The 19,079-nt window shown below is 38.0% G+C and overlaps 6 protein-coding genes across 8 annotated transcripts; 4 read left to right on the top strand and 2 right to left on the bottom strand.

Moving 5' to 3' along the window:
• The first annotated feature begins 886 nt into the window (after positions 1 to 886).
• Positions 887 to 2,766, top strand: LOC119985586. Its single transcript, XM_038829878.1, has 2 exons — positions 887 to 2,382; positions 2,688 to 2,766. The coding sequence occupies exons 1-2, from the start codon at positions 887 to 889 to the stop codon at positions 2,764 to 2,766; spliced, it is 1,575 nt and encodes a 524-aa protein (XP_038685806.1).
• Positions 2,640 to 5,143, bottom strand: LOC119986302. Its single transcript, XM_038830879.1, has 5 exons — positions 4,989 to 5,143; positions 3,996 to 4,876; positions 3,703 to 3,861; positions 3,217 to 3,471; positions 2,640 to 3,124 (listed from the first exon to the last, which is right to left on the bottom strand). The coding sequence occupies exons 2-5, from the start codon at positions 4,860 to 4,862 to the stop codon at positions 2,975 to 2,977; spliced, it is 1,431 nt and encodes a 476-aa protein (XP_038686807.1). The 5' UTR covers positions 4,863 to 4,876; positions 4,989 to 5,143; the 3' UTR covers positions 2,640 to 2,974.
• Positions 5,144 to 6,761: 1,618 nt separating this feature from the next.
• Positions 6,762 to 9,974, top strand: LOC119985928 (carbonyl reductase [NADPH] 1). The gene is made up of 4 exons (XM_038830408.1): positions 6,762 to 7,002; positions 7,742 to 8,000; positions 8,205 to 8,399; positions 9,096 to 9,974. Exons 1-4 carry the CDS (start codon positions 6,902 to 6,904, stop codon positions 9,489 to 9,491), a joined length of 951 nt encoding a protein of 316 aa, XP_038686336.1. The 5' UTR covers positions 6,762 to 6,901; the 3' UTR covers positions 9,492 to 9,974.
• Positions 9,975 to 10,729: 755 nt separating this feature from the next.
• On the top strand, positions 10,730 to 12,882 carry LOC119985929 (succinate dehydrogenase assembly factor 2, mitochondrial). Its single transcript, XM_038830409.1, has 5 exons — positions 10,730 to 10,912; positions 10,995 to 11,102; positions 11,229 to 11,355; positions 12,305 to 12,373; positions 12,450 to 12,882. Exons 1-5 carry the CDS (start codon positions 10,809 to 10,811, stop codon positions 12,594 to 12,596), a joined length of 555 nt encoding a protein of 184 aa, XP_038686337.1. The 5' UTR covers positions 10,730 to 10,808; the 3' UTR covers positions 12,597 to 12,882.
• A 682-nt stretch (positions 12,883 to 13,564) lies between these two features.
• LOC119985198 (chromophore lyase CRL, chloroplastic-like) lies at positions 13,565 to 16,695 on the top strand. Of its 3 annotated transcripts, none has more exons than XM_038829414.1 (9): positions 13,565 to 13,975; positions 14,069 to 14,118; positions 14,552 to 14,612; positions 14,697 to 14,732; positions 14,809 to 14,820; positions 14,992 to 15,084; positions 15,956 to 16,060; positions 16,241 to 16,333; positions 16,411 to 16,695. In XM_038829414.1, the coding sequence occupies exons 1-9, from the start codon at positions 13,793 to 13,795 to the stop codon at positions 16,546 to 16,548; spliced, it is 771 nt and encodes a 256-aa protein (XP_038685342.1). In that variant the 5' UTR covers positions 13,565 to 13,792; the 3' UTR covers positions 16,549 to 16,695. The 3 variants fall into 3 exon arrangements, with proteins under 3 accessions (XP_038685342.1, XP_038685341.1, XP_038685343.1); XM_038829413.1 differs by having other exon boundaries at positions 13,566 to 13,975; positions 14,809 to 14,859; XM_038829415.1 differs by lacking the exon at positions 14,809 to 14,820 and having other exon boundaries at positions 13,566 to 13,975.
• A 437-nt stretch (positions 16,696 to 17,132) lies between these two features.
• Positions 17,133 to 18,775, bottom strand: LOC119985853. The gene is made up of 4 exons (XM_038830296.1): positions 18,285 to 18,775; positions 18,143 to 18,201; positions 17,471 to 17,588; positions 17,133 to 17,357 (listed from the first exon to the last, which is right to left on the bottom strand). Exons 1-4 carry the CDS (start codon positions 18,521 to 18,523, stop codon positions 17,273 to 17,275), a joined length of 501 nt encoding a protein of 166 aa, XP_038686224.1. The 5' UTR covers positions 18,524 to 18,775; the 3' UTR covers positions 17,133 to 17,272.
• Positions 18,776 to 19,079: the final 304 nt, after the last annotated feature.

Below are 19,079 nucleotides of genomic sequence, written 5' to 3'. Positions count from 1 at the left end.
CAAGATAATTTTAAAAATTCCATAGCATTAGGTATCCATAATCATAATGAAATCATCGATAAACGTCCATAATCTATTTGACATTTTTATAAAACAATATAACATCACAGTCTTTTAATTTACTTTTTATTTCTTAAACGAAACTTCAAAATATTTTTTCTCTCAACATATTTGGTTTCAAAAAAAATTACACATTCAGATTCAGCATGTAACAACCTTTTTTCTTGAAATTCCGAATTCAGTATCTCCAGATTTTGCATATGCTTGTCATTTTCAGAATTATTTCTATGACATTTCATCAATTATTATTTGTATTTACATGCATGACGTTCTTGTAGATGGGAATCTTTCGTTTTGTGCTCTCTTCTAAAGTATATATTGATTGCTCGTATTCTTCTCAATTCCTTTTGTTTTATATTCCCAATTGTCAATAAGAAAATCATCTTAGAAAATCCTCTGCTGGTCAAGAGAGTAAACTTCTAAGTGACTATCCAAGGCATGCAATTGTTAATTTGTGAGAGATTGGGGAGAATTTCCTTATTTAAATTAGTAGGTGGAAGAGATAAATTGGGTAGATTTTTATTATTAAAAAAATAAAGCTAGAAATTTGGACCCAAAATGTACTTTTTCTAAAAAAAAATCAATAATTTTTTTTGCTCTGTTTAGAATTCCAAGGGGCGTAGCCAGTAGAATAGAAAGACTACAAAGAAACTTTTTGTGGGGAGACACAGATGATCACAGGAGAGTGCATTGCATAAATTGGGATCAAGTGATTAAGTCGAAGATCAATGGTGGCACGGGTATTGGTTCCATACTAGACAAAAATAAAGCCTTGCTTTTCAAATGGATATGGAGATACAACAAATCACAAGAGAATTCAGGTGTAATGTGGAAAAGGATGATTAAAGAAAAATACAATCTTCCTGACATCATTCAGGGCCCCTCTAACTCCTCTAGAGTGTCCAATTTGTGGAGGAATATTCAATGTCTTTTGGAGCCAGGCCTGGGTAATGTTGAAAAAGCAATAAAGGAGGGCTTAGCTTTCTCTGTTGGTGCTGGTAACCTAACGAAATTTTGGGAGGACTTATGGTTAGGTGGTTTTACTCTTAAAGACAAATTCCCCAGATTATATAGTATCTCGTCTTTGACTAGTCAACCTATTGAGTCTTTTGGCTTTTGGGATGGTATTAAATGGTCTTGGCTAATTCCTTGGAGAAGAGATCTTTTTCAATGGGAAGAGGATCTTGAGAATGAGTTGTTGGATGTTATAGGTGGTTTGGTTATAGCTCCAGGAAGGAGAGACAAAATTGTTTGGAGGCACACAATTGATGGTAACTACACAGTCAAGTCCCTAACATGTGCATCTGAAAATTGTCCTGATACATCGCTTCTCTCAGTCACCACTTCTAAGATATGGACAGGATGGACGCCACCTAAAGTGGAATTCTTCGTTTGGCTTGCATTACAAGGCAGGATTAACACTCGGGGTAGGCTATGCAGCCTTGGTATTTTACCTAGGAGTGAGTCAAGTTGTCCGTTCTGTCATCAGCAAGAGGAGTCTGTTGATCACCTTCTTTTTCTGTGTGAGGGCCCAAGAATGATTTGGTACAAAATTATAAACTGGTGGGGTGTTGAATGGTGTTGTGGTAATACTCTTAGCAATTTGTTTGAACAGTGGCAGACATTTGCTTCAGGAAAGAAACAACGACAAGTTTGGAGTATGATGTTCAATGCGGCAGTCTGGACCATTTGGATTGAAAGAAACAAGGTCATCTTCGAGGAAAATCATATAGACTGGGGGAATGTCCTTTATCTTGTTTATATCAGATTTGGCCTTTGGTTAAAGGCTGTGAAGATTAACCTTCCATACAGTGGCCCAGAAATTATGCATTCCTCTGATGGCATCAAATTCAGAACCAATCTAATCAAACCTACTAGGCCCCCTTGTGAATGGTCTGCTCCTCCTACAGGATGCCTCAAATGGAACACTGACGGTTCTTCTCTTGATTACTCTTCGGGGGTGGGTGGAGTCTTGAGGGACTGTAATGGAAATTTTCTTTGCATATTCTCTGGCCCTGCAAGCAATCTAGACTCCAACTCTGCTGAATTAAGGGCAATCAGGTTTGCGCTTGAGTTCTCTGTGAAATTTGGGTTAAAAGAGAAGGGTAATATCTTGGTTGAATCAGATTCTCTGAATGTTGTGAATTGGTTACAAAAAGAAATTGATTCACCTTGGTCTAAAGCTCAGGATTTTAATGCTATTGCAAATCTCTCCTCGCAACTCTCTTCCATTACATACAATCATGTGTGTAGAGAGGCTAATTCTGTAGCTGATAGTCTTGCAAAACAAGGGGCTCTAAGGAGTGACATGTTTGTAGCTTGGTTAGAATGATAGCTTTGGTGTTTTAGGGCTCTGTTATACTTGGTTGTATTGTTTTTGTGCCATGCTTATCAATAAAATCAATCATTCTATCAAAAAAAAAACAACACCATATAACTTTATTTTTTGAAATTCAATATGAGCATTAACAATAAGAATCGGATTGAGGACCTCTCAATTCTATACGATGACGATAAAAAAATTCACCAACCGAGTTATCACCCATAATTTTCAAAATTCAATAGCTGAGTGCATGAAATGGAAGTGACTCCTATTTTTTATTTTTTTTTATTTTTGACAAATGCAGCTTCACCCAATCCAAAAGGAATAAAGTAATATTTGAGAAAGAGAATTGGCTGTCGTTTTACAATGATTTCAGTGGATGACTTCTACAATGATTTCATTGGGATTGAATGTGACATTACCTACGGTGGTAATGCTCAACTCACAAATTTATTTAACGGCTTATTATCATCGCAGCCATTGAACACCACCGCCACCCCAAAAGCCCAATTCAATTATACACTACACACTTTGGCTTTAAAGAAGCAAATAATACGCTTAACGACAAATCTACGGAGGGATCGGCGCAAGTCACAGTGATTGGTAACCATCACCGCTTGCTTTCTTCATCCTGTAAACAACACTGACCAGGACAGCCACTGCCACCGCCAACAGAGCCGCCACCATTCCCAACAATCCAATCACAGTTCTTGAACCAGCTGAAATCACCAAATTATTCATCTGCAAATCACAAAACAATTCATTATTATATATATATATATACACACATATATGCGAAGAAATAGAACAATTTGGATGAGATTTAGTTGTACCAGAGCCAGGTAACGAGGGCCAGACTCGAGCTCTGCAACCTCATCTGCAACAATAATGGTGAAAAGCCCCATGGTTCCGCTGAGCCTCCGAGCTCCATTATAAACCATTTCATGCGTTATAAACTCTCCTTCTTTAATCACCACAGATCCTGGCTCAGGATAGCATGGGGTTGTACCCACAACATAACCAGCCTCATTTCCTGCTGAATCCCCATCTCCATAGATTGGTATGGTTTGGCATAAAACACGTCCATCCTTTATCATATATGTATATACATTCACAATGCAACACAAACGCAGTCATTAATTGGAACAAACAAGGCAGATCATCCAAAATAATAAACATCCCGGGCCCAGCAATTGGATCACAATTATCTGCTAATTTATGCGCACAGGATTCTGTGTATATAATTCAACAACGGAGATAATTAGAATACCAATTGTTGGGATGCCTATAATTAGAGTAGTAATGATATTATACATTACCTCCCCATACAAAGTTTGACTAATTGCTCCAATATGCAAGTGGGTTACAGCGGAGATGAGATATCCACCCTTTGGGAGGACGATTCTTGATCTCTTGGTGTCGATGCATATACCATAAGTCGACTCCTTCTTCTCACAAGGCTCCAATATGTACTCAATCTACACATACATACATACATACATACATATATATATAATTCAAAACCCATTAATTAATTACATACTGGGTCGTTTGAATTAAACAGAGATCTATATATATATATATATATATATATATATATATATATTCTTACCTGACAATCATGCTCTGGGTGAGCTACTCCATTTGAATCTCTAACCATCTTCATATTATCAGTAATATCCAACAAATAGAGTCTAGCAGGGACAATAGAGGTATCCCAGTCTTTCCATGTCACAGTGTATTTCATTCGGACAACCCTCCTCGGTGCCTCAAATCCTTCCTTCACCTTGCATCTTGTATGAGCATAGCAACACTTGAGACCTCCATAGTAATCAGGACTCAACGGCTGCCCAAACTGATCATTAGTAACATTATACAAATTACACCTGCACTCACCACATCCCACTTTATCCACCGCGCCGCGGGTATCGATTATGTGGACATTCAGAAACCATTTTTGCTCATAACCATCAGGAACTTCAGCTGGATTGTTCAGCTCGACCCCATATGGGTCAGGAATGTTTGTGGGTGTCCCTCTGAATTCAGAACTAAGGGCAATGAACTGTCCGAGAGTACTATTTGGACAAACCCCATCGTTCCTCTTGTACAGGAAATCTGGTTCTGATGGTAGAATCTCTGTCTGGAGGACATCTGGTATATACGAACCCTTACGTTGGTAATAACTTAGAATGTAAGTATGGTGAAGGTAAACCTCGTATAAAGGGATTGAATTCCCAAAATCATCGACCACCTCTGCGTTGAAACTCTTGAGAGCAATATGATTTCTCGGGAAATCAATGTTGTAGAAGTAGTAAAACGCCACATCTCCTGGTTCCATCTCCATTTTGGGAGACAAGTAGACGCCCTTTCTAATATTGTTCTTCTCTATACTCTCGGATAATATTTCCGAGTGTGCTGTGCTAAATACCAGCACTAGTAGTATAAATGGCGCTTTGAGACGCCAGTTTTGAGAAACCATTTTCGCTACTGAAACTTCAAAAGAGAAATAAACAAAGATCAAACTGAAAGACTAGAACACCACAAGCCAAAAATTAAAAACTTAAGAAATGGAAGAACCTTAATTTGTTAAGTAAAGGTGGCTTACCTTATAAACAGTACTACTACTACTAGCACTGCCTTTGTTCTTCCCTTTCCCTACAACAGACAGAGCTTTTCTCCGGTCCAAATTTATAACCAGACTGAAACCCATATTAGGGTAAAAGTGGCATTTCAATGTATAGTGCTAGTATAACCCTACTTGAATTTTAATGTAACCCTACTGAATTTTGTATGGTTCCTCTCCCTCAATAAAAATGCGGATCTGCCGATCTGGGGCCATGTTATTCATAAGGTGGGTGGGGCTACAGCCAGCTGAGGACCAGGATGGGCAAGCGCCCACACCTCAAAATTTTTAATATATATATATATATATATATATATTGATGAGGGTCAAAATTGTCAAAAAGAAAAGTGTCCCTCATAATCATAGAGAGACCAAAGTGCCCCTAAAAAAATAGTTGAAACAAAAAGAATGGTGTTAATGGCATGAAATATCATAAAAATCTAAGATAAGAAACCAAATGTGGTTGGCATATATCAGAGACTTAATTAGATGGGGTCTACTCTCCCTAATTAACACCATTATGACAATAAGAAATATTGGACAGTATTCATTATGGTTACGTGAGTTGCAGTGCAATAATAGTATTTTGGTACTAATGCTGGTCCTAATTGCAGGTACAATATGTCTCGCTCGCCATTAATGAATGGATACATGCTGACTCCAAGCTCCTCTTGGTTGGTTGTATGAATTGAACATGTTTTTCTCGTCATTCTCATCGCCCCACCAACTTTTTCTCATCTCCTTTAACTGGTTTTTTTTGACTAAAACAGGATCGAGATCTCATCCAATCTATTTAATTAACATAAATCAATTAATCATTTATATATTCAGGTCCAAGTCAATGAAATGTGTGGCTTAATTGGTTTGGTTGGATAGTAGAGTAGAGTAGAGTAGATTGGTTAACTGGGATATTTGGTGGAACATGCTTTGAGGCCATAACCAACAAGAAGTCACACCAGAGAAATTAATCCCACACAAAGCAACATTCAGAATGAAGAAGACAATAGAGAAATCTGATATTGAAAAATGGTTAATGGATTATACAAATTAAGAGACCCCACATTGAAAAAGACGAGAGACTCCTATTTGATTTATATGGTGATCAATCCTTTTCAAAATATGTTAGGAATCTTACGTTGAAAAGACGTGAGAATCCTATCTGATTTATATGGAGAAGTCTACTCCTTACTATCAAGTATCAATAAGTAACTTAGTCAGTTGGATTTTGACTCATAGTAATTAAGCTTCGATCAATAGTAGTTGGGACTCGATGTATTCACGAGAACTGATAAATTCAAAGCCAATAATATATGTCTATCGGAGCAGATAAATCCAAAACCAACAATATTGTTAGTAGCTGGGTCCGATGTGTTTATGGGAACTGATTAATCCAAATCCAATAATATATGTCTATCGGAGCGGACAAATCCAAAACCAACAATATTATTAGTAACTGGGTCTGATGTGTTCACGGGAACTGATTAATCCAAAGCCAATAATATATGTCTATCGGAGCCGATAAAGCCAAAACCAACAATATTGTTAGTGTGAGAGGGTGCAACAAAATAAATATCATGGATTAATTATTCAAAATAATAAAGAAAAGCCGAATTTAAAATCTTAGGCTGAGGCCTGAATCTCGGCCTTTTACTTTTTGTGGATCTTGTCTGAGTGTCTGGGCTCATATTGGGAAGCCCAATTTTTCATCCTCCTATAATTGGTAAATTTGACCTAAACTTCAGCCCTAGGTAGCGCGGCAACTCCTAAACGACCGCGAATTCGCTGCAACTATCTAACGAAAACATCGAAATCTCATTCCTTTCCGTCTCTCCTTTCTCTTTGTGGAAAGAAAAGCAAGACGAAATCAATCAGATATCGAAGGATACAGAGCATAAATGGGAAGTACAGAGCGTAAAGAGCGAGCTAAGCAAAGGAGAGAAAGCAGACTACAGGAGATTTCCCTTCTCAGAACCATTCCTTATTCAGATCATCAAAGGTAATCATTTTCTGATTTTGAATTCGATTCGGATCCACTCCTCTTTGAAATGTTATGGTAGAATCGATTTTTATTTGTAATCTGCTCTGTATTCCTCCTTTCAATTTGTTATTTTCTCTCGGATTACATCATTTATCAAAAAAAAAAAAAGAATCTTCATTGACGTCCGAATTGATTTATATGTATGCGTTTACCTAAATCATTGTTGAATTCTTTTTTCCATTCTCTTATTCGTTCATCGCATCTTAATTGATAATGTGATTTTCTTAGAGGGGTGGGTGGTGCCTCAGTCTGAATCACACATGAAATGCATGGGGATCATGTGCAGATAATATGATTTTTTTCTACATTTGGCATGGAATTAATGTTCGAGGATCGAACTTTAAATTCAATTTACTAGTATGACCAAGCTGTAGTAAGCTTAACTTGAATAGTTATTTATCCTGCTGGTTAGTACTTATGTTGGAGCCGTTAGCAGAATACTTATTGGAGCATAATACCGAATTTTAAGATATCTATTGAAGCCTTCTTGTTGTTTAGCACTGTCTTCACTACGTCGGACAACTTTAGATTATATACTCTATTGCTTAACATGTGATAATCATAAATTATTTTGCGTTCATATATCTTTTAAATTTTGGAATATGGTTATAGTTTGGTTCCATTTTGTTTTTCAGTAAAAACTAATTGTTCTTTGTATTAAAGATTTAGTGTATTGTACTTCATGGAATAATTCTAGGTGGTGGTCATCAGAAACTATAGCTGTGGTGACTGGTTCTAACAGAGGAATTGGATTTGAGATTGCAAGACAACTTGCTGCACATGGATTGACAGTTGTAATCACATCAAGAGAAAGCAGCGCTGGTGTTGAAGCTGCTAAGGTCTTACAAGAAGGTGGTCTGAATGTGGTCTGCCATCAACTTGACATATTAGATCCTTCATCAATTGAACAGTTTTGTGAATGGTTGCAACAAAATTATGGTGGTTTAGATATTTTGGTGAGCTGTACTCCGTAGTATCTTTTTTTTGTCCCCCCAACAGTTGTAGCTTATTCTCTTTGTTGCCTGATTTAGATTATAATTTTTGTGTGTGGTCATTTCATATCTGTTTTTGTTAACAATACCTTCCTGCTGCAACGTAATTTTTCCATTTTTTTTCCCTTATGCACTTCATGCAAAAAATACATGGTTGTCTATTTGCAGGTCAATAATGCAGGTGTCAATTACAATCTTGGATCTGACAATTCTGTCGAATTTGCCCAGAAAGTTGTTGCAACCAACTACTATGGCACCAAAAATGTGACCAAAGCTATGATCCCACTGATGAGACCTTCTGCTGCTGGCAGTCGTATTGTTAGTGTGAGCTCAAGGCTGGGAAGATTACATGGAAGAAGAAATGTAAGTAAAGATTTAAGAAATAGGTCACGCTCATCTTTGTCTGTACTCTGTACACATGCTATCATCTTGTTGCTACCTTCAAGCCTTTGGTTTGACCCAGCTGCACTTCTCCTCTTCTCCGGGGAGAACTTGCAGTGGCATAGCCTTGCCAAATGGCAAACCTATGTGTGATTGTTTGTGCATTTGCAGAAAAAATGAGCAAATGCCAATTCTGAATTGGAAATAAAAAGGCGAATTTCAAATGCTTGAAGTAATATGTTGTTCATGGTTCATTTTGTTTGAAGTTTAATGCCAATGGTGGAGTTGGCCGTCATGTAGAGAATTGGACTCACCCAGGCTGTTATTGGTTGCTGGACATAATGGAAACTTAAATTTCTTTGCTACATTTTGAATGCAGAAACCTGGGCATATGTACTGCTAACTTGCGAAGTTTTGTTTTTGCTGTTTTTTATTTGATTTGTAAAATATTGAGTTATTTTAAGCAATTGCAATATTATATGATCTGAAGAAAGTAAAATTAGGAAGGTCACATGCCTTCTGCACACCAGATGTATATATAGGCTACGCCCAGGAATTTTGTTTCATTGCTTGGCCACTGTCTGCCTGACGGTCTAAGTGAAAAAAAAATTTAATGTTCTTTTCCTAGGCATTCTACGCCCCATATCAATCTAATCATAGCTCACTTTTCCCATACAGAGACTTGAAGACAAGACTTTGAGAGAACAACTAGGCGACTTGGACACACTCTCAGAGGAACTCATTGATAGAACTGTATCTACATTCTTACAGCAAGTAGAAGAGGGCAGTTGGACATCAGGAGGGTGGCCTCAGGTGTTCACCGACTACTCGTTATCAAAGCTTGCAGTTAATGCTTTCACCCGACTAATGGCTAAGACTCTCTCTGATCGTCCTGAAGATCAGAAGATTTACATAAACTGCTATTGCCCAGGTTGGGTGAAGACTGCCATGACGGGTTGGTCTGGCAATATTTCGGCCGAGGATGGTGCTGACACTGGAGTGTGGCTTTCCCTGCTTCCAGACCTGGCAGTTTCAGGGAAATTTTTTGCAGAGCGACGCGAGGTAGGCTTTTGACACGGCTAGGAGGGGTTTGAGATCAATGCTGATTCTCTTTGTCCTGGTACTGATCCACCACTGCTCAAGCAAAGTAGAAGCTGGCATCCCATATTCCCATTCCCTGCCTTATCTTAAGAAAGATATTTCCTGATGGATTTTACTGACTAATGAGCTCACCAAGGGTCACTGCTGGGGTGGGAAATAAGCGGAAGAGCCTCGTTTGTTGTTCTCCAGAAGGGTGTGTCGTCTGGTAAATGGGCCATAAAAAGAGTTGAAGTTTATATAATAGAGAATATGTTCATTTCTTTAAACAAGCACCTGCATCGCTGGGGTTTTGAGGCTGGATCGGATAGACACGGTGGGTTGTTTTTCATGGCTCTCACTCTTTATGTAAAACAGCAGTGAACTTAGAGTTGTCTGTTTATAATTTTCAAGACTTGGTGTAGCTGCTAGTCACCTTTTGTTCTTCTTTTTGGTTGGAAGTTATAACTTAATAGGCTAAATTTGATTTTGACCATGACACAGAGAAGGCTTGTTTGGTATTGGCGGAGTCCTAGAAATGAGGTATTGGCCGAATTATTAGAAATAAGTATAAGTCATGTAAATTTGTTTTGTGCATTAAGTTTGGGATCCCCTCTTTCTACTGAAGAAGCTCTCTAATTTCTCATTTTGGACGCATAAAATATTTTTTAAAAATAATAAATAGCAAATATGCAGAATTTTGTAATTGATATGAATGATACATTAATTACTCCTCAAAAATCAAAATAGTTCAGTTTATTATATTTTTTATATGAATTTGATTTTTTTAACTAAAAAATATCATTGGATTCATAATTTTCCATACTTATTATTTAATATTTTTGAAAAAAAAATTTTGAATACCAAAATAAGGGATTGGAGATCATCTTCTTCAAAAAGAAGTGTAGGGATAGGAAAACCGTAAAAGTGGAAGAGAAAAAAAAGATAAGATAGAAGCAGAGTGTTTAAGGTCTATTTCAGTCGATTTTTTATATAAATGTAATCGATCAAGCAGTCAAGTCGATTTTTAGTGAAGAGTTGTGTAATTTTATTAAAAAAAGACCAATCGATTCAGTTTTGATCAATTTTGATTTTTTACGATTTCTAATAATGATAGTTGAAAAAAAAAATTTGCAGGACACATAGGCTAGACGGCCAGACCTAACTAGCATGTGGATATAAGAAGGCCACGAAGCCCAAACAAGACCCAGGGTTCTTAGTCCCCAGATACTCTGATATTGAAAGCCCACGGCCCTTTTCACCTTTTCTCCATATCAGCTTAAAGAGACACGTCGTCTCTGCAACATCCCATCAATGGCGAGTTTTGGGAGAGCTCTTTCCGTCGTCCGCCGGATCGTCAATTCCACAGCCGTAACCAGTCATAGCTCAATTGCTCCTGCCGCAGAAATCCTTATCAGGTGCTCATAAGTTTTCACCCTATTCTTTTGCCTGACAACGTGATCTTAATCATTGTATTTTCTAATTGTTATTTTTGGTCAGGCCTCAATATAGTTTGGTTCCAAGATACTACTCTGCTTCCGGTGGCGATACTGGATCGTTGAATATCGATCTCTCAAATGAGGAGAACAAGAGGAGAGTATTTAACAGGTCGTTCTTATTTCTGTTTGAATTATTTTAATTCTTGTCGTTTATACTATGGTTTGATGTCTAGTGGTGGAAGTTCTGGTCGAAATCGAGCAGCTGATCGAGATTTTATGGTGGTTTATGTGACAGGCTGGTATATAGGAGCAAGCAGAGAGGGTTCTTGGAGCTTGATTTAGTTTTGGGGAAATGGGTTGAGGAGAACGTTCATTCCATGGACGAGAAGGGAATTACAGCCCTTGTTCATGTTCTCGATCTGGTACAATTTCCTAGTTTATTATCATTGTTGCATTTACTTTTTTACAGGACTATTGCCTGATGTGGTTTCTTTCTAGTACTTGAGTATAGCTTGGTCTTTTTTTTTTTGGTAATTTAGGGTTTGTGTTTCCAGGCAGAGATTGACAGAGTGTTTTGTGAGGCTTTTTATGTCTGGATGGTACGTTGATATGTGCCCGTGTGGGCTATAATTGCACCACAATATTCCACTATATTTGACTGGGTAGACTGAAAGGTGTAACAATTCTAATGACAATTTTTGCTGGATGGGAATGTTCTGTGTATACATTATACACGCATCTCTCCTCAGCAGGATGAGCCCTCCGGCTCCCCACCTGAGTGAAGCCCTGGGGAGAGGGCAGCTAATACTGATTTATTGATGACCTTGAAGTTCTTTGGTGTAAACAATAGAATCAGGCTAAATTCCTTGATTCAACCTTGGGGTAAACAACACAATCAGGATAAAATCCTCAATGCAACATTATAATAGGCAAATTTGGTTCATCCTTGAGTTTGTTCTTTGTCTTACTTGCAAGTGTATGCCATTGCTGTCTATTGAAATCCTCATGATTTGAATGTCAATCTGGGAAAGTGATATTATTTTCTTGTGGAACAAATTTCAAAATGGATTCAGCTATATCAAATTCCAGCGTTTTGCAGATAGAAAAACGGGAGAATGTGTTTTGAAATACTGGATTTAAGATATTTAGATCTCCTAAAATATAATGTTTGAAAATCTTTGCTTGCTTTTGTTGCATCTACGTGCAATGTATATTGGGTAACATGATTCAGAAAAGAGGATGTCTTTGTTATCTTTTGTTGGATGGCTATTTCGTGCAATTCTGTCGGCCAATGAAATGGTCATAGAAAAAGTGAGAGGAATGGTTTCGTATTTGCTTTTTTTTCCTTCTGATTTTGTTTACGCTCTGCAGGAAAACCCGGATCTGTGGAAGTGGTTGACTGGTCAGGAGCAACCCCCAGAGACAGTGAGCAAGAATCCTGTAAGTTGATAGATGAGAAATTAATTTTCTTCTCTTCTTTTATTATTGCATTCTTATGTGATATTTTTTACTATAGGTGTTCTCCACATTGCATAACAAGGTCATGAACAATCTCAACAGCCATGCTGCCCCAGAGACTCGGGCTATACCCGGACAGCCATGGGTAAGAGGATGGGATGATATTAAAAAAGGGCGTGACGGCCCTATCGCTGGGAACCAGTAGAGCTATACCATAATATCCTAGGCTAAAGATGGTGCTAAGAATGCTCGTCGCATGTTATATTATATCTGCCTGTATTTTGTTGTAAGTTGGCTACTGTTCCTTTCGCCAAATAGTGAGCAGAAATCCTGCATGAATAAGGCTGCTTCATTGAATCCAAGATTCATGGAATCCTTAGGCCTATATTGTAAGTTGTTTTAATTAACCATTAGCGCTATAGCAGGCAAGACTCATGGGATTCGACATTTGAATAAAGATTTCAGGGAATTTCAAGGTTGTTTACGCATTATGCTTTGGCTGCCATCGTCATTGTATGCTGTCTGTATATTGCTTAATACTTGCCTAAAAATTGCGACCGTCCAACGGCAACAAGATATGGAGGTTCGTCCAGTGACTCCAGTCCAACTCCCTACCCTGGCCCATTTGCTATTTCATGGGGCTAGCCCATTTATTGACCTCTGGGCTTTTGCTGGTTTTCCAACCATCACTACAATTCTGCCCCAGTCTAATGCCCCATATAATCGAGTCAATCCACCATGTATCTGTTAGAGGTGTTTACGGTCGGCTTTTGACATAAATTTAATCAACCGTTCGGTTATTGACGGTTTTTTTTACATAAATTTAACCGACCATTCGGTCGGTTGTTGGCCGTTTATCTCGTTTTTTTAACGGTCCTCACTAATATATATTTGACAATAACTATCAAATGATCGGTTTGACGGTCAATTTGATTTGTCACGGTTTTTATAGACAGCCTAGTATCTGCCATATCATGCTTCTTGATTACTGCCAAGACGATTTCTGAGTCTTGAATTTTGTTTTAGTTGTAAGAGTTCATTTTTTCTAAGACGGATTTTTTTTTTAGTTTTAAAAAAAGGAATAGTCATTTCAAGAAAACAATATGAAATGGGCCGCTACAGACGAATGGGCTGGCGCAGCCCACTAAGTCTCGCAATGAAGTAAAGAAAACAGAGAAGCTGACGTGGCATACGTCGTCCACAGAGTCGCAATTCAGAGAAATTTACAGAGTCGCAAACTTGATTGATTGCCGATCCTCCTACGCTTCTCAAACTCTGCTACTCTCGGTCCTCTCTCTCTATGTGGAAGCCCTGACTTGTTGTTCGAAAGATAAGCAGGAGCTGTAGGAATGTGTATCGACCAGTATTAAGCTAGACACTATTAGGTACAATAGAGGTGAAATGGGGGGCTCGGACTCGGATTCTGAATCGAACCCTAACTCCAACGGATGGAGCAGAGCTCGAGGATTGGTGGTGAAGACGCTGGTTGTGATTGGTGGAGCCATTCTGCTCAAGAGACTCACCAAGTCCACCACCCGCTGGGACCATGCACGACTCGTCTCTCAATCGCTTAGCGGCGAAAAGGTTCGCAATTTGCCTGTTCTAGTCTGGTTTTGTCCTTGTTTGGCTTTGATTTTGTTTCTCGTTGAATTCTTATCTCAACTTTTACTTCCTTAGTTTTCGATGGAGCAAGCATCTAGAGATCCCGATAATTACTTCAACATCAGGTATAACTTATCTTGGTAATTCCACTTGTGATTCATACTTTTTTCGAGAAATTACCAATTCCGATTTCGATAGTGACGACTTTACAATTGTTTCAAGATATCAATTAGGCTGCGAAAGTGAGAATAGTGCTCGTTGGGAGCTTTTTACCTTGTAATCCGCTTTTAGTCCAATACCTTCCCTTGACTGAACAATGACACTAACACGTTATAGTTTTAACATAATTTATCTTTTGTTGTACTCTCTGCTCTTTTCACTTTATGTATTTTGAACAAGCTACTAGCTTGCGATCTTGATACTTTCTAACTTTGTAACTAATGAGGGAAATGTAATTGATGGAAAAGTCATGACTAAATGCATAGTTCGTGCCAGTGGATATTCGTTATGGGCTTAAGCACGCACTTTTACGCCACTAATTGAAGTTAGTGTTCGCAGAATGCATACATGCCCTGCAGCAGAAATGGTAGATGGATCAAAGGTTCTATATTTAGAGCAAGTCAGTAAGCTCACTGCACCTGCAATTTCATATTGGACTTTTCGTTAATTTGTGCTGGTTTTTAAAATTTTGTTTTGGTGTTAGGCATTTTGGAGGACTCCCAAAAAGCCCTTTCGGCAGGTATCCCATGTGCCCTTTTGGTTTTGTTTCATGAACACATTTTTGTATGAGGGTGCTAACAGTTGTATCTTTTCAGAGATTTAATATGGTAAAGCCTTGCCCAAAGGAGTTAAAATGTGATGTTGAGGTGGCGTTTGATTTTGATTTACAGTGATCATCTTTGTTCTCTATTGGTCTTTTTTTGTAGGGGATGTGTCAGTTCCATTTTAGAACCAAAAACAGAAAGAAACACAAATTTAATCGATATGTTTATCTGCAGTTAAGTTCGTATGCAATTAGAGATGCAGAAGAGTACAAAAACTTCTGTGACCGCCCAAAGGACCAACGCCCACTGCCTGAAGAAGTTATTAGTGTAAGCTATCTTGCACGTTCGAAACAAATCTAAGTTTGAACCTGAATTTAGCTGTTTCTCTAATATATTCCTAGACATCGAGGACATGTTTGGTCCTGAATTTTCCTTTTAACTTACTAATCATGAAGGATTTTACATATTTGGACGAAACACTCGTCCAGACTCCAGAAGATCATTGCTTGTTCCTTCTCCGAATATCTAATGATATTGTATGGACCCATGATAGGACATATGGGCAACACTATGGCATGGGGACTTGCTCCATTCTTCTTGAAAACCTTAACGCCCATAGCACATTAGCACCCCATCTTGGAAACCCAATCTTTCAAGTCATTCCTTCAAAATTCTAGATTTAGTCATGCTAGGGCTGTTGATTTCTGCAAAATCTTTTCAGTTAAAAGTTTCTATTCTATTCTATTTATTCAAAGATTTTTCAAATGTATAATTTTCTTTGTTTGGATTCAGATGTTTACATTCTACATGATAATATTTACGTTCTTCTAAATTCATCATATAATGTTGTACATCTGGACTGTCTTTACGTTATACAGTTTGATGATTAAGTAACTAGGTTTGCATAACCCTAATTGTAGAATAATGAGGAAGAAGTGAGAGATGATGGATTCAAAGTAAGATGATGATATGCACTTAGAGTTGTCATTGTTTTTTACTTTTTTCTACATTTGTGCTGAAAGTACCCTATAATTTAAAACCCTCACAGGTGTTCCACAGCTGATAAATTTTCATGTTATGTTTTGTGCCAAATTTGCTAAAAAGGTTTAGTTCTTTTTTTCTGAAAACTTTGTTTGATGTGTTAGAAATAGGTACCTTTTAGAGATCTCTTCACTTATTTCTTTTTTGGCATGTGCAGGACATTGCTGAACATTTGATGACAATACCTCTCAAGCGTTGTGACCGAGTAAAACGTTGCTTATATGAAGGCTCAACTCCACCGGGAGGATTCCCAAATTCATGGGTAGATGCTCGCTGATCTTGGTTCCATCATTTGATTCGCCAGTTTTTGTGAATCTTTTCATTATGTGATCTCTGCATAGAACCTAGTAGTTGAATGTTGAAAGTGCTGAGTATATTTTCGAGGTTGCGATTTGTCCAATCATAGTTAGTTCTGATGATAGATTCTTGTCCTCTTTCACAGAGTGGGGCAACGTACTGTACCTCAGAAGTAGCAATTGTAAAGAATAACGAGATGCACATTTGGGACAGGGGCTACGACGATGATGGAAACCAGGTCATTTTAAAGATATTTCTACTTGATAATGACAGGAGAGGCTATATACTGAACTTGCTCTGTTTTATATGTTGCAGGTCTGGGGAGCTAAGGAAGGCCCTTATGAGTTTAAACCTGCACCTGCTTCTAAAACCAATGACATGTTTTCTTTAAACTTCATTCCCTCATTTTCACTGGACAAAAGAATAGAGGGTTCATTTGTTCTAGAAGAATGATTACATGTTACATATTACCATAGCTTGTAAAAATTTCAACTTATTTAACCTTATGGAAGCATGTTTCCACACTCATGCTCTGAACATAAGTTGACAGTGTTACGTAATTTATTTTCAGCAATTTTACTGTGATGGACTACTGAGCAATTGACAGTGTAACACTGCAAAGATGAGGCATTATATGAAATTGACTATTTTAAGTCTCCGAATATACGATTTGAGAGTGAGTTGTAGTAAGGGGCTCATTCAGGGTGGGGAACCATGGTGGCTGGCGCTTTGAAGTTCATATTGTTTTTCTTAGCAGCTTGGTATTTTTTTTGAAAAGATGAAACTTCCCTGGTTTGGTAGAGCAAGCGATAAGCTTGGGAAGAGGATTCGCGGTAGTTGTAGAAAGTTTTAATAAAAACTGTGTCTTTTTCCTATTTGAACTCTCTCGAACTCCCCCTCCCATCCAACGCGAACCCTCATCTCAATCATGAAATAGAATTGACCGCGCCGTTTGTTAGCCATGGTCAGTAGTTGCACTCTTGGCTATGAATCCATTCAATGTCTCCACACACATGCTCTGAACCTAAGTCTTGAAATAGAGGAAGGAATTTGAATTGTGGAAGGCAGAGAATACAGTGGAAAACAGATGCTCTAGATATGAAAAGGAGATTACAACACTAATTTTGTCAACAAAATCAAAGGACGGTGACTGCTGCAGCTCAAGCTATAATGCAGTTCAACCAGGAAATGAATTGTTGAGGTAGAAGTATAGACCAGCCAGGGCTGCAATCCCAACCACAACAGCAATAGGCAATGCCTGCCTGCTCCAGTTCACAGATGAAATAACAAGTAAGAAAAGTCTAAATTAAAACATTTCCATGTTAAAAGAAGGGGGGAAAAAAGAACAATCCTAATTCCTAAGAATGATGCATACCCGATTGCTTCATCTCTTTTAATCTGTGCCTTACGAGCCTTCCTTACATCCTGGTCATTAGCATTCTTGGTGACATCAGGTGCATATGCTCTAAACCTTCTTTTAGGAGCACCACAAACTGCAACCCAAATTTAAAGCAATCAGTCACTCACAAGAACAACTAAGCAGATGTGCCGTTTGGTTTTGGATAGCCCACTAAACCCAAACTCGGACAGGGTTAGACACGCGCAAACCGACTTGACAGGTTAGTTAAACCATCACTAGAAAATAGCTACGCGCCTGCGCCAACTTAGAATTGAACTCCTGATTTCGGGCAAGATTCTTTACGCCATAAGTTCAGAGAAATAACTGGCTAAGCTATCGAAGTGATTCACAAGTCACAGCACCACATTCAGCATATCCACTAGTGCAGTCCAAACATGTTGGACAAATAAAGGATCAATCTGTTTTGTGTTATTGGTTTTTAACTTCCAAATTTTTCAGTCACTCCCAAGCATCCAAGATCGACCAATGCTTAATCCATCTTCTTTGATATAATAAACCAAGATTGACCATCATAAACATAATTGAGTTTAAATTTGTGAATTAACTTTTGCACAATCCCTCAAATTGAAAGCTAAGAAGTTCATTCAAAAACAAAAAGGACGAATTGAAATTATGAAATTAGGTTACCAGGACAGAAATAGTTGTCAGTCAATTTCTCAAAAGGAGTCCTTTCCTTGTAGATGTACCTGCAGAAACAAGCCCCGTAGAATCAATCATATGTAAATTAAAGATTTAAGAGCCCAATTCAATGAAGAGAAAAGAAGAGAACCCGCAATCTCGACATATATAGGCTTGCTTGGAGGCGACACGCATGGAGATCCTCGGCGCAGTAGCAACAGTAGCTCTAGTCTTTTGATGAGGAGGAAGCAAGAGGTGTAGTGAATAAGAAGAGAAGAAATACGATTTCACTGCGAAAAGATCAGACGGTCGCCGGAGGCCTACACTACCGGTTGGAACCAGAAGAGAAGGTATTGGCAATGACTTCGCGGTGGGCACATGGAGGGCCATTTTCTAGTACCTTCCCTTGCCCCCACTTTTCTTCTGAGTTTTCACTTGTTGGAAACTGAGTGCAACTGTGCAAGTGTACAAGAGTCGAGGAGAGACTGGTGATATGGAAGCGTGGCTTTCATGCTCCCCACATATGCCATATTTTTCTCTTTGTACGTAGACTTTATTTATCTTTTCACTAAAAAGTTTTTTTTAAAAAAAAAAGTAAAAGAAAATATTTTTTTAATAAATATCCATTATTTTGACAAGCATAAGAAATTTCACAGTTGTTTATGAAATTCAAAATCGAGTATTTTGATTTAAACCTAGAAAACCGAAACCTAACCAAAAAATCAAAATGGAAAACAGATATTCTAAGACTGCTTACGGTCAGGTTTTTTTTTTTTTTTTTACAGTTTTTGACATAAATTTAATCAGTCAATCAATCATTTTTCGGTGCTTATTTCTATCAATTCTATTTTTTTTTCTAAATAATCGATTTTATTTCTACGATTTTTTGACACCCCAAGAAATTCAATCAACAATTTGGAATAGTCTACTTGACCGTGAGCTATCC

Source organism: Tripterygium wilfordii, chromosome 19, assembly GCF_013401445.1.
Source record: "Tripterygium wilfordii isolate XIE 37 chromosome 19, ASM1340144v1, whole genome shotgun sequence".
NCBI classification, from domain to species: Eukaryota; Viridiplantae; Streptophyta; class Magnoliopsida; order Celastrales; family Celastraceae; genus Tripterygium; species Tripterygium wilfordii.
The sequence above is the reverse complement of the archived record's forward strand: the minus strand, read 5'-3'. Positions and strand labels throughout refer to the sequence as shown.

What these genes read in the sequence shown, in the direction of transcription:
- LOC119985586 (XM_038829878.1), top strand. Translation starts at nt 887, where the DNA reads ATGTGGAAAAGGATGATTAAAGAAAAATACAATCTTCCTGACATCATT. An exon ending in AGTGACATGTTTGTAGCTTG is followed by an intron (nt 2,383 to 2,687) that starts GTTAGAATGATA and finishes TGACAAATGCAG; the next exon opens with CTTCACCCAATCCAAAAGGA.
- LOC119986302 (XM_038830879.1), bottom strand. Translation starts at nt 4,862, where the DNA reads ATGGTTTCTCAAAACTGGCGTCTCAAAGCGCCATTTATACTACTAGTG. An exon ending in ACCCAGAGCATGATTGTCAG is followed by an intron (nt 3,862 to 3,995) that starts GTAAGAATATAT and finishes ATGTATGTGTAG; the next exon opens with ATTGAGTACATATTGGAGCC. An exon ending in GTCAAACTTTGTATGGGGAG is followed by an intron (nt 3,472 to 3,702) that starts GTAATGTATAAT and finishes TATATGATAAAG; the next exon opens with GATGGACGTGTTTTATGCCA.
- LOC119985928 (XM_038830408.1), top strand. Translation starts at nt 6,902, where the DNA reads ATGGGAAGTACAGAGCGTAAAGAGCGAGCTAAGCAAAGGAGAGAAAGC. An exon ending in CCTTATTCAGATCATCAAAG is followed by an intron (nt 7,003 to 7,741) that starts GTAATCATTTTC and finishes GAATAATTCTAG; the next exon opens with GTGGTGGTCATCAGAAACTA. An exon ending in ATGGTGGTTTAGATATTTTG is followed by an intron (nt 8,001 to 8,204) that starts GTGAGCTGTACT and finishes GTCTATTTGCAG; the next exon opens with GTCAATAATGCAGGTGTCAA.
- LOC119985929 (XM_038830409.1), top strand. Translation starts at nt 10,809, where the DNA reads ATGGCGAGTTTTGGGAGAGCTCTTTCCGTCGTCCGCCGGATCGTCAAT. An exon ending in AAGAGGAGAGTATTTAACAG is followed by an intron (nt 11,103 to 11,228) that starts GTCGTTCTTATT and finishes TTTATGTGACAG; the next exon opens with GCTGGTATATAGGAGCAAGC. An exon ending in AGACAGTGAGCAAGAATCCT is followed by an intron (nt 12,374 to 12,449) that starts GTAAGTTGATAG and finishes TTTTTACTATAG; the next exon opens with GTGTTCTCCACATTGCATAA.
- LOC119985198 (XM_038829413.1), top strand. Translation starts at nt 13,793, where the DNA reads ATGGGGGGCTCGGACTCGGATTCTGAATCGAACCCTAACTCCAACGGA. An exon ending in AATCGCTTAGCGGCGAAAAG is followed by an intron (nt 13,976 to 14,068) that starts GTTCGCAATTTG and finishes TTACTTCCTTAG; the next exon opens with TTTTCGATGGAGCAAGCATC. An exon ending in ACGACGATGATGGAAACCAG is followed by an intron (nt 16,334 to 16,410) that starts GTCATTTTAAAG and finishes TATATGTTGCAG; the next exon opens with GTCTGGGGAGCTAAGGAAGG.
- LOC119985853 (XM_038830296.1), bottom strand. Translation starts at nt 18,523, where the DNA reads ATGGCCCTCCATGTGCCCACCGCGAAGTCATTGCCAATACCTTCTCTT. An exon ending in TGACAACTATTTCTGTCCTG is followed by an intron (nt 17,589 to 18,142) that starts GTAACCTAATTT and finishes TTTGGGTTGCAG; the next exon opens with TTTGTGGTGCTCCTAAAAGA. An exon ending in AAAAGAGATGAAGCAATCGG is followed by an intron (nt 17,358 to 17,470) that starts GTATGCATCATT and finishes GAACTGGAGCAG; the next exon opens with GCAGGCATTGCCTATTGCTG.